At 40.7% G+C, this 12,500-nt stretch overlaps 1 protein-coding gene across 2 annotated transcripts in view; it reads left to right on the top strand.

Moving 5' to 3' along the window:
* The first annotated feature begins 2,540 nt into the window (after nt 1-2,540).
* The window catches only part of smarcc2 (SWI/SNF related, matrix associated, actin dependent regulator of chromatin, subfamily c, member 2), a 21,560-nt gene continuing 11,600 nt past the window's right edge, over nt 2,541-12,500 (top strand). For both annotated transcript variants that reach the window (XM_034299050.2, XM_034299042.2), the window contains exons 1-13: nt 2,541-2,699; nt 7,095-7,214; nt 7,710-7,795; nt 7,920-8,001; nt 8,259-8,351; nt 8,457-8,526; nt 8,660-8,729; nt 9,789-9,864; nt 10,148-10,392; nt 10,651-10,772; nt 11,185-11,235; nt 11,366-11,403; nt 11,594-11,724. In XM_034299050.2, the coding sequence (XP_034154941.1) occupies nt 2,589-2,699; nt 7,095-7,214; nt 7,710-7,795; nt 7,920-8,001; nt 8,259-8,351; nt 8,457-8,526; nt 8,660-8,729; nt 9,789-9,864; nt 10,148-10,392; nt 10,651-10,772; nt 11,185-11,235; nt 11,366-11,403; nt 11,594-11,724 (1,295 nt within the window). In that variant the 5' untranslated portion in view covers nt 2,541-2,588. The remainder of the gene's footprint in view (nt 2,700-7,094; nt 7,215-7,709; nt 7,796-7,919; nt 8,002-8,258; nt 8,352-8,456; nt 8,527-8,659; nt 8,730-9,788; nt 9,865-10,147; nt 10,393-10,650; nt 10,773-11,184; nt 11,236-11,365; nt 11,404-11,593; nt 11,725-12,500) is intronic.

The following is a 12,500-nucleotide window of genomic DNA, read 5'->3' as shown; positions in this document are numbered from 1 at the left end:
GTGTGTGTGTTGTGTGAGTGTGTGTTGTGTGAGCGTGTGTGTGTGTGTTGTGTGTGTGTTGTGTGAGTGTGAGTGTGTGTTGTGTGAGTGTGTGTGTGTGTGTGTTGTGTGTGTGTTGTGTGAGTGTGAGTGTGTGTTGTGTGGTGTGTGTGTGTGTGTGTGTGTGTTGTGTGAGTGTGTGTGTGTGTGTGTTGTGTACCACTATAATAATGTGTGAATTGTGTTTTAAAGTGTTAACGGTGATGGACTGAATGTTGTCTTTATTTATTCTGTATATTAAAGTGTGTTTACTGAAACAATCAAAACTCTACATTTAATATATTTTTATTTCCTTTTCCTCCACTGGTAAAAGAAACAGCACTTGATCCAGCACATCCTGTATTTTACATTTAATTTATTTATATCATTACTCAAGTGCAACTCAGTAAAGCTGTGTGTGAGACGTAGGAGATTTTATCACACTTTTAATTCACTGTGTCGATTTGATGAATTAATAAAATAAAGTCAGTGTTAATTCGATGCTGTAAAGAAAACCTGCTCACGGAGTGAAGGATAATCTGACCTAGCGCTCGTCTGCTACATTTAGACAAAAACACACACACACCTCTGTTTTAATTAAACTCCGTGTGTGTGTGTGTGTGTGTGTGTGAGACTCTGTAGTTACGTCTGATGTCAGAATGTTGGTTTTAAATTCTCTTAACTCGCTGAACGATACAGCTCAAAAATCTGAAAAATGTGAGTTTAATTCCAGATCATGAAATCAAATGAAAACCTTAATGTAAATTTAACAGAACTAAACCATTTTCATTTATATTTTTATTTTCAGTTTCACAATTATTTATAAATCCAACCAATTAATATTTTATATTAAAAAGTTTAAAAGTTGAAAGTTTAATAGTTAATGATAAATGTTGAGGGGGAAATAAGATGATTCAACCAACTCAACATCAACTAAACAACAACAACAAAAATCATAAAGCTTGTAAAATGTGAATAATAATAATAATAATAATAATAATAATAATAATAATAATAATAATAAGAGAGATAAACTCCTGTCACCTCCTTCAGGTGATCAGCTTTAACACATTTTTATATTTGCACTTTTGAGGTTGTTTTCTGATTTTTTTTTGTTTTTTTCACACTGCTGATGGGTGGTGACAGCGTCATACAATAATCAATACCACACACACACACACACACACACACACACACACACACACACTAGTTATCAAGCCACTGATTGATCATTATTTATTACCCATTCCTCACAGATACACACGTGCACTTATTTTAAATTTTTACAAAAATAAAAAGTCAAGAGTCGACTTTTCAAGCTTCTTACAGGAAACATAAGAGAGTAAAAAGAGCTGCAGTGTTTATCATAATTTAATCAGGACCACAATTTGTTTTTTGCTTAAACCTTAATTAACTGTGATAATGATGACTCCAGTTAATGTTAGAGAATGAACTAAACTTTACGGCACTTTTATTGACTCTGCTGCAATAAGTTTTAACTCTAGTGGATTATTATTCATTCATTCATTTAATTGTGTTAATATTCAGCATTTAAAAGATTATCACAAGTTATAGTAACTGAGAAAGCTATATTTTAATAGATATTTAAACAGATATACAGACACAGGTTTGTCAAAAAAATGGCTGAATAATAGTGCTAAATAAATAAAACAGAATTTCAATATTTGAGATGAAATATATTGCCAGTGTATTTCTCTTAAAAATCAGCAATGTGAGTTTAAATATTGTAAAACAATGTGTATGCCCTAAATCATACCTGATATAAACCTACAGTGTAAGTTATAAATAAATTATAATGAAATAAACAAATATATTGGTTGGTTTTTGATAGAATTCTTGTTCTTACGTTATCACTGACACTGAGGTGGGGTAGAGGGGTGCCAATACTTTGTGCAGTGCTACAGATGGACTACACCCAGTAGATATACACCTGTATGAAGGTGGAGCAGGTGAAATGAGAGTAAACCCTGGTGTGGACTTTAATCTCATGTTAAAGCTGTAGCTGGAATGTGAGCTTCAGTCCAGCGGCGCCCTCTAGCGGTCACACGCTCGCACTGCGTGCTGAAAGTTCTAGACTCACGCTGTGTTTTCATCTCTAAAATACTTTTTTTTTATTAACAGTGTTTTTTTCCCTCATGTGCGATTTTTTATTACTCGTAACTCACACAAACGGCTGTAAATAACTCTAAACCAGTAATCCATGCAGGACTGGAGTGAGTATTGTGCATCAATCCGCCTCAGGAAAATGATTTACTTGTAGCTTATAGTTTAAAAATAGTTTAAAAATCAACTTGAGCCACGTTTATAAAAGTATGACACATCCTTTGTATATGTTATATATTTATATACTTATATGAGAGAGGGGGATGGGACTCCGGACTCAGGGGTGCTGCTTGTCCCGCCATGTTGGCTCAAACACAGCCAGAGAGAACGGAGCCTCAAAATCCAAACTTGAGCCAAAATGGACGCCGTTTCTCGCTTGAGCTAAAGGAACTACCGCAGCTGGGCAGCAGAGGGCGCTCCGCCTCACACTCTGACTGGAGACAAAGATGGCGGTGCGGAAGAAAGACGGCGGGCCGAATGTGAAATATTTCGAAGCCTCTGATACCGTGTCTCAGTTCGACAATGTCCGCGTGTGGCTCGGGAAGAATTACAAAAAGGTACTTAGCGGTTTGTGTGCATGTGAAGGGCAGCTGGAGGTGATGTTTGGAGGTGATGAAGTGGAGATGATGAGGAGAGACAGAGGCATGGAGACAGAAATCCAGCTGTTTAAATCCTCTAACCGCAATCAGACAATAGGAGATGCAGGATTAGCCTGTGGAAAAAAAGCCTTTATTAAGATTAAACATTTTAAACAGCGATTTAAACGCATCATCTGATGTATCACACTCCGGTAATGTGAGCTCATGAAGGAACACGACGCGTTTCTCTTTATCCGGGAGGAAAAAACTAAATATGGTTTAGTGCGGCACGCGCGCGCGCACACACACACACACACACACACACACACACACACACACACATCCAGATGTGCATCCGGTTTGATTCATCTTGTATTGCATTCATTTGTTAATCAGCTTCTACTCGTCTCTAAAAAACAAAAATTAGTGAATGAATTTTTTGTGTCCAGTCCAGTCTGCCCCTCCCCTCTCACCATCTTCATCATCTTCATCACCACCTTCCTCCTCATCATCTTCATCATCACCACTATCATCATCATCATCATCTTCATCATCACCACTATCATCATCATCACCATCATCACCACTAACATCATCATCATCATCATCACCATCATCATCACCATCATCATCATCACCATCATCACCACTAACATCATCATCATCATCATCACCATCATCATCACCATCATCATCATCACCATCATCACCACTAACATCATCATCATCATCATCACCATCATCATCACCATCATCATCATCACCACCTTCCTCCTCATCATCATCATCACCACTAACATCATCATCAGAACCATCATCACCACTATCATCTCCATCACCACTAACATCATCTTCATCACCATCATCATCACCACTATCATCATCATCACCATCATCTTCATCATCACCACTATCATCATCATCACCATCATCACCATCATCATCATCACCACTATCATCATCATCATCACCACTAACATCATCACCATCATCACCACTAACATCATCACCATCATCACCACTATCATCTCCATCACCACTAACATCATCACCATCATCACCACTATCATCTCCATCACCACTAACATCATCTCCATCACCATCATCATCACCACTAACATCATCATCACCATCATCATCATCATCACCACCACCTTCCTCCTCATCATCATCATCACCACTATCATCTCCATCACCACTAACATCATCTTCATCACCATCATCATCACCACTAACATCATCATCTTCATCACCATCATCACCACTAACATCATCACCATCATCATCACCATCATCATCACCAACACCATAATCACCATCACCATCATCATCATCATCATCTAACTGTCAATAACAAAGAAACCTATAGAATTCACATTATTATTATTATTATTGTTGTTGTTGTTATTATTATTATTATTATTATTATTGTTGTTATTATTATTATTATTATTATTATTATTATTGTTAGTGGATATTTCATGATAAATGTGGTTAGCAGGGGGGTGTAAACTTTTGCACAAATCCCCCATAGACTCTATTAAATATTAAGCAGGTGAGTAGCATTATAAACGCTTTACATGTTAATTAGCTTGTAATAGCTATAAGAGCAGTAAGAGCTGATCAGCGCTGTGCGTAAGTATTCGCCCCCCTGCCTCAGAGCTGAAACTCCACCTGAACTGAATGGACTTAATCCAGATGTTGTCATACTTTTTATAACCAAACCCTGGCTGATACTTTTCCAGAACTTTGTCCCGGACTTGTTTTGATCGCTGCTCGGTCTCCATGACGCTGTGTGTTTAAGTTCTCAAACATAAATCTGGGTTCTTCCAGGAACAGGTGTATTTACATTGAGATCATACGACGTCTGATGGAAACCAGAACCAGTTTAAGGGTTTCACAGTGACGGGGGTGAATATTAATGCAGTCACCACTGAAAAAGTTTTATAGTTTTTAAGTTTTTTTATTTGTTAATAATTTTGCAAAATATATTGATTTCCCACCATTTCAGTATTATGGGATGTTCATTTCATTTCCAGTGTAACACTAAACAATGTGGAGAAGTTCAGGGGGTGAAAATTTATGCATGGTTCTGTACAAACATCACAAACGCCTGAGGTTCACAAATGGCCCCAAACCACCCAAAAAAAAAAAAAATTAAATCTGGTTTATAGTTAGATTTATTGTGTAGACCAACCGTGTTCCTAGAGCTCTACCTTCCTGAAGACTTTATCTCCAACCATCATCCTGCTCACCTGACCATCTAATCACTGCCTTAAGAAGTTCTTGATCAGCTAAAACAGCTGTGTTAGATTTTATTGGAGATGAAACCTGCAGGAAGGTAGATCTCCAGGAACAGGGTTGGTGGCCACTGGTGTAGAACATCTGAGAGACGAGTTAGTTCCTGTTCTCACTAACGTTAGAGCTGCGATAAATCACCATTCCATCACCAGTCTCTCTCTCTCTCTCTCTCTCTCTGTTCCCTCTCGCCGGAACTTCCTGTGCTGTTATACGAAAACCTTCTGACCAATCAGATTTGAGCATTTGTTCAGGCTGTGTATTATACAGTTACAGTACACTTCTAGAGATCAGGGTTCGTCAGCGGTTCGATGTGCAGTTAAGAGTCGTGTCAGTACACACACACCGCTCACACTGTCAACAATAACTTAAACTTCACTTCTATAAATGAGTTTTAAGAATTTACATTAAATCAATCAACACAGACACGTTAGTTGGTTAAATCTATAACACCGAGCGTACAGTTCACAGATTTCAGAAAGTAAATACGTCATAAACTCATCAGTAACGTTAGCTGATTAACTTGTTGCTAACAAAACACACGCTTTCATTGAGGAGTGCATGTTTTTCCCCACTTCGTAGCTCGACAATTATCAATACCTTCAAAACTTTTCTTTTATGTGAAAACCTACGGTGTGTGTGTGTGTGTGTGTGTGTGTGCACTACTGTGTGTGTGCACTACTGTGTGTGTGCACTTGGATGGGTTAAATGCAGAGCACAAATTCTGAGTATGAGTCACCGTACTTGGCTATACGTCACTTCACTTCACTTTAAAATTTAAACTGCTTCAGTTACAGGATTGAAACTATCAGATATTTTTATTTTTATTTTGTACTAAACCCACTACTGAACAAATCCTCAGTGAGTCAGTGTAAAAAGATTCATTCTGTACGTCTATTACCGACACAAAAGACAAATATATAAACACAGAACAGTAAGTAGCGCTGCACAGCGAGTGAATATGTGATGATTAAATATTTTAAATTTTCTCAGTGATTTAAACATTTCGACTCTAATACTGTGTAGAAGAAAGAGTGGAAAACGTTCTGAGAAGTGAAAGTGCAGATGATGTGCAAACTCTCATTCTGTTAAACGTGAAAGTCAGAAACTTTTTACTCAAATATTAAAAAGTGAAAAAAATAAATAAATATTTTTAACTGATGAAATTGAGAAGATGAATTGGCCTGATTTTTTTTTCTGTGTTGATTAACGCGATTATATTCTTTAAACTGAATAAAACATAAATGTAACTTTAAACTTCACTGTAATGTAATTTTAATAAAATATAAATAAAACGGACGTGTTCTTTAGACGTGTAGCGCACGTCATCACGTCGTCAGCTGGCTGAGAGAAGAAGAGACCTTTGAGATTTGTAATGAGTACTTTCAAAGTTTAAATAAAAATATAAGGAGTAAAAATTACTTTTTTTCTTAGAAATGTAATTAATTAAGTAAGTATTCGGTTTCAGTAATAATTAATTAAACTTCTGACTGCAGAACGGAAACGTCGCCTAGCGGCTGGAGCTCGCGGGTTTGAATCCACAGTCAGTGGAGCTCCATGTTCTCTGGGTGGGAGGGGCATACTCTCTCTCACCTGTCAATCACAGTGACACTAGCCAATCGTGGGCATCTGTGAGATCATGTATGTAGAACTGAATGAGGGCAGATAGCGCTTTCCTCTCGGTGCGTTTCCCCCGGCGTGTGACGCAGCGTGAGCAGCTTGAGGACCGTAACTGAACTGAAAGATTGAAAATAAGTTCTTCCACTAGGGGGCAAAACAGAGCAGTAAACTCAGCTACTGATAAAATGTGCTAATGATGTAATTCCTCGCTAACGACAACAAATGCGACAAGCGTATAATCACAATTAATACGTAACAACGTTCTTATTAGTAACGTAGTAAAGCTGTAGTAAAATAACGTCCTGTTTAATTCACTGTTGTAGTTTATTATGGTTACGTAAACAACGTAATTATGTTATTTATAATCTCCTGATAATTAAGCTGACGTGTGTGTGTGTGTGTGTGTGTACACGGGTGCGCGCGTGTGTGTGTGTGTGTGTGTGTGTGTGTGTGCAGTATATCCAGGCGGAGCCTCCCACTAATAAATCTCTGTCCAGTTTGGTGGTTCAGCTGCTGCAGTTTCAGGAGGAAGTTTTCGGTCGCCACGTCAGCAATCCTCCTCTCACCAAACTACCGGTACACACACACACACACACACACACACACACACACACACACACCCTCCTCTCACCAAACTACCGGTACACACACACACACACACACACACCCTCCTCTCACCAAACTACCGGTATACACACACACACACACACACACACACACACCCTCCTCTCACCAAACTACCGGTATACACACACACACACACACACACACACACACACCCTCCTCTCACCAAACTACCGGTATACACACACACACACACACACACACACACACACACACCCTCCTCTCACCAAACTACCGGTATACACACACACACACACACACACACACACACACACACACACCCTCCTCTCACCAAACTACCGGTACACACACACACCCTCCTCTCACCAAACTACCGGTACACACACACACACACACACACACACACACACACCCTCCTCTCACCAAACTACCGGTACACACACACACACACTCAGTAGTGCTCACTGTAACTGTGTGTGTTATCAGATGAAGAGTTTTGTGGACTTTAAGGCGGGAGGAGCGCTGTGTCACATCCTTGCTGCTGCTTACAAGTTCAAGAGTGACCAAGGATGGTGAGATGTTCCTCACATGTTCCTCACACAGTTCACGTACAGTTCTCACAGGGTCTCACATGTTCCTGTTACCTCCGTGCCAGTCAGTGTGGAGCCGCTGTAATGATTCGTGTGTGTGTTTCAGGAGGAGGTTTGATTTCCAGAATCCGTCTAGAATGGACCGGAATGTGGAGATGTTTATGACCATAGAGAAGTCTCTGGTACAGGTGAGATGATGATGTTCTTTAGCACTGCAGAGACAAAAAACAACACCAAACAGGAGCTAACGGAACCTCTGTGGTTCATTTCACACCAACCTGAGTGACGGCTGGATCGGTTACTGTGGCAACAATAAAACAACTGCACCATCATTACAGCACCAGGTGGAACGTTTAGTGACTAAAACACCTGCTTACGACTTTTAATAAATCTCATTGTGTGTGTGTGTGTGTGTGTGTGTGTGTGTGTGTGTGTGTGTGCGCAGAATAACTGTCTGACTCGGCCTGTGATCTACCTGAGCTCAGAGATCGAACCCAAACTTCTGGGAAAACTGAAGGATATCATTAAACGACACCAGGTACCTCCATAACCGTGTGTGTGTGTGTATGTGTGTGTTAATAAGTTTGTGTTTTTAGTGTTATAACCGTGTGTGTGTGTGTGTGTGTGTGTGTGTGTGTTTCAGGGCTCAGTAACTGATGATAAACAGGCCAGTTCTCATGTGGTGGTTCCGATCCCCACGAGTCTGGAGGAGGGTGAGAAAGTCACACATCACTCACACAACAATACACACTCTTTAACCTCTCGCTGTTCAATAACCTGACGTGTGTGTGCGTGTGCATGTGTGTGCGTGTGTGTGTGTGCGTGCGCGTGTGTGTGTGTGTGCAGAGGAGTGGGTTCGTCCTGTGATGAAGAGAGATAAACAGATGCTGCTGCACTGGGGTTACTGGCCCGACAGGTATGACTGCTGATTAAATCCCATATATGTTGAGTTCTGCACTCTGATTGGTCAGAAGGTGTTGATTAGTTTTCTATAACAGCAGCTCTGACAGTAGTGCAGGTTTATATTAATGCGCTCGCTCTAATACGTTATCGTTTCTATAGTAACAGCTCATTCACGCATACAGCAGAAGCTCCATATAAACAGATTAAAAATGTTTAAACATTGATATGGTGAAGTTTTCTGTAATATTGTGTAACAATGTAACATGTAAGGAAGGAGTCTCCAGTGTCAGCGCTTTGTAACAGTCAGAGGTAAAGCTGTAACTGTAATTTTTCCGACATCTTCAGGACAGAGGAGTTTACGCTTCTTTGCGGTTTCTCAGTAACATGCGGAACAAGCTGCGTTTTTGTCTTATTAACTTGAAAAGAGAGAATGAAGAGAGAGAATAAAGAGAGAGAATAAAGAGGCTGGTGAAGGAACGAGTGTTTATAGCTGCTATAACGTAAGCGACAACAGGAACCAACTCATCTCACAAACACTAAATGTAACTATAAACAGATAAAACAGTATGATGTAACATTTTTAATTAACAAAACATTGTAATTGTTGGTAAATTGCTTTGGTATAAGGGGAATGAAGCAGTTGGGGATGTGCTGTTATAGGAAATTAATCAACTTCAGGGAGGTAACAGTGACTCCACTACACCACATGATTTAAAGTAACGAACAGCTAGTGTAGAGCGATTAGTTTACTCACGGTTTGTTTAGTGAGCTGGATCTCTGCTTTCTAGAGAATGTTTAACTGGATGAAAATTAGATGAATATAAGATACATCTTCAAGATGTCATCTTCACCCAGCCCTTGTGTGTGTGTGTGTGTGTGTGTGTGTTACAGACCCACCTAACATTGTGTTCTACGCTCTAATCTTCTGGATCTTTTATTATTTTAAATCTAATGTTATTTGAGACACAGCTCATGACATGAGTTTTAAATACTCCACACACAGACGAGTGAGTGAAGATCTGCTGTGTAACGATGTGTGTTTGTGTGTTTGTGTGTTTGTGTTATTGTACAGTTATGATACGTGGATCTCCGCCAGCGAAGTCGAGGCCGTAGTGGAGGATCCACCCATTGCAGAGAAACCCAGAAAGGTATCAACTCTCTGAAACACTTCTCTCTCTCACTCTCTCTCTCTCTCTCTGTCTCTCTCTCACTGTCTCTCTCTCTCTCTCTCTCTCTGTCTCTCTCTCTCTCTCTCTCTCTCTCTCTGTCTCTCTCTCTCTGTCTCTCTCACTTTTGCACTTTGGTTTATTAATTGAATGCCCATGTGTCCTGACGGTTTTTGTATGTGTGTGTGTGTGACGGGGTGTGTGTGTGTGTGTGTGTGTGTGTGTGTGTGAGACGGTGTCTGTGTGTGTGTGTGTGTGTGTGTAGGTTCATGCTAAGTGGATCCTGGATCTGGATCAGTATAACGAGTGGATGAATGAGGAAGACTACGAGGTGGGTGAAGGAGGCACGAGGAGGAAAAGGATCTCGGCTAAGACTCTGACGGATGAAGTGAGCGCTCCGGACGAGAGGAGAGATAAAAAACCCGCCAACGCCAAGAAACGCAAACGCTCCCCCTCTCCATCCCCGACTCCGCCCCCTCAGGAGAGCAAGAAGAAGAACACCAAGAAAGGGTGAGGGAGAGTCAGAGAACCTGACCCACACACACACACACACACACACACACACACATACTGCACACTGTCACACACAGTCATGTGATTTAACTCATATTTTTCTGTATTGGTGAAAAGCCAAAAGCTGTAGTGTGTGTGTGTGTGCGTGTGCTCGTATGCTTACCTGTGTGTGTGTGTGTGTGTGCGCGTGTGTGCTCGTATGCTTACCTGTGTGTGTGTGTGTGTGTGTGTGTGTGTGTGTGTGTGTGTGTGAAGGCCCACTACCCCCTACAATAAGTCGAAGCGAGGTCAGAGGGAGGAGGAGCAGGAGGATTTGACTAAAGACCTGGACGAGCCGTCACCTGTACCTGCAGCAGAGGAGTCACTCAATAAAACAGGTAACTAACACACACACACACACACACGCAACACGCACACACACACACGCACACACACACACACACACACACACTTACAAAAGTGACCTGATTTTTACAGCGAGTAAAATGCTTCTTGTAGAATTGTGTGTAATCCCACAGATACTCTGACCACACCCCCTAAATCCCACAGATACTCTGACCACACCCCCTAAATCCCACAGATACTCTGACCACACCCCCTAAATCCCACAGATACTCTGACCACACCCCCTAAATCTTTTAGGATCACAGTCGTGAGGTTCACTTGACCTCACTTCCTAAAGTAAATAGCATGTTAACATGTTATTCTCTTAACAAGCTGTTTCTCTGCGCGTGTGTGTGTGTGTGTGTGTGTGTGTGTGTGTGTGTGTGTGTGTGTGTGTGTGTATAGTGACTAAAAAGGACTCAGACTCGACTCCAGTGAAGGGAGGGGCTGATGGAGGTGAGTAGATGAGCGTGTTAGTGTGTTTATTCAGTTATAGATGTGTATAACACTCATGTCCACTCGTTCCTCTGTCTGTGTGTGTGTGTGTGTGTGTGTGTGTGTGTGTGTGTGTTTGTGTGTGTTGTAGACGAACAGGAGGACGAGGCAATGGAGACGGTGGGAAAGGTAACATCTGATTTTCCACTGAAATCCAGATGTTACTAAACAGCCCTTTATAATATATTTATAATAATATCATCATTTCTAGAATAAAGACAACTTTCTATTCTTGCTTTCACTTATTTCACTTTAACAGGAGATGTGCATGTTCGTGTGTGTGTGTGTGTGTGTGTGTGTGTGTGTGTGCTCTCTGTAGGAGGAGGATGAAGGTTCTGCCAGCGTGAAGGGAGAACCGGTGAAAGGTTCTGATCTGCATGAGGACAACGTGACAGAACAGACGCACCACATCATCATTCCCAGCTACGCTGCCTGGTTCGACTACAACAGGTACCTAAGCACCACATCTCACCACATCACCACCATGTATACACACACACACACACACACAGAGAAACAGCCATCAGGCTGTACAGTGACCTGATGTCATGAGAAACATGAGAGAATGATCACTGAGCTGTTTTTACAATATACTGTATCTTAAACAGTTTATTTCATGTGTATCAGGTGTTTGCAATACTCTCATCATCATCATCATCATCATCATCAATAAGAAACCTCCATCTCCAAAATCACAAAAAAACTCTTTCACTGGGAGCATCATACAGCATAAATCTGAAACCGTGGAATTTATGCACATTTCAGCTTTGGAATTAAATTGATGGTTATAAGATCAGCTGTACACAGCGGATAAAACGTTCACTGCCAGAGTTTCCGCTCTTGGCTCAGGGAAAAATGTGACGCTGTGATTCCTCAAGTCCAGCGCTGGGTGAAAACAATCTAAATTATCAGTTAAACGTCTCGTAAAATACAAGAAATATTAATTACTCAACAATATCATTATGTTACAAATTATGTTCATATATCAGTTAGTTCAATAATTTTTATAATCAATTTAAATACTTAGTTGATTGTAGATGTGTAAGTCCACGGGGAATGACGGGGCGATTATCAGCTTTCTGCTGGTCACTTAGAGCTCAGCTGCAGAGGTTTACTGTCCAGCGTTAATGGGGGCGTGGCCATGATAACCACCCAGTCAACTGTCTTCTCCTTTAATACTATTTCTAAACGTTCACTAGGTCTGCACTCTTACTTTAATATTAATC

Source organism: Pangasianodon hypophthalmus, chromosome 2 (assembly GCF_027358585.1).
Source record: "Pangasianodon hypophthalmus isolate fPanHyp1 chromosome 2, fPanHyp1.pri, whole genome shotgun sequence".
In the NCBI taxonomy this organism is placed as follows: Eukaryota; Metazoa; Chordata; class Actinopteri; order Siluriformes; family Pangasiidae; genus Pangasianodon; species Pangasianodon hypophthalmus.
Note: the sequence above shows the minus strand (reverse complement) of the source record. Positions and strands in the feature narration are given on the sequence as shown.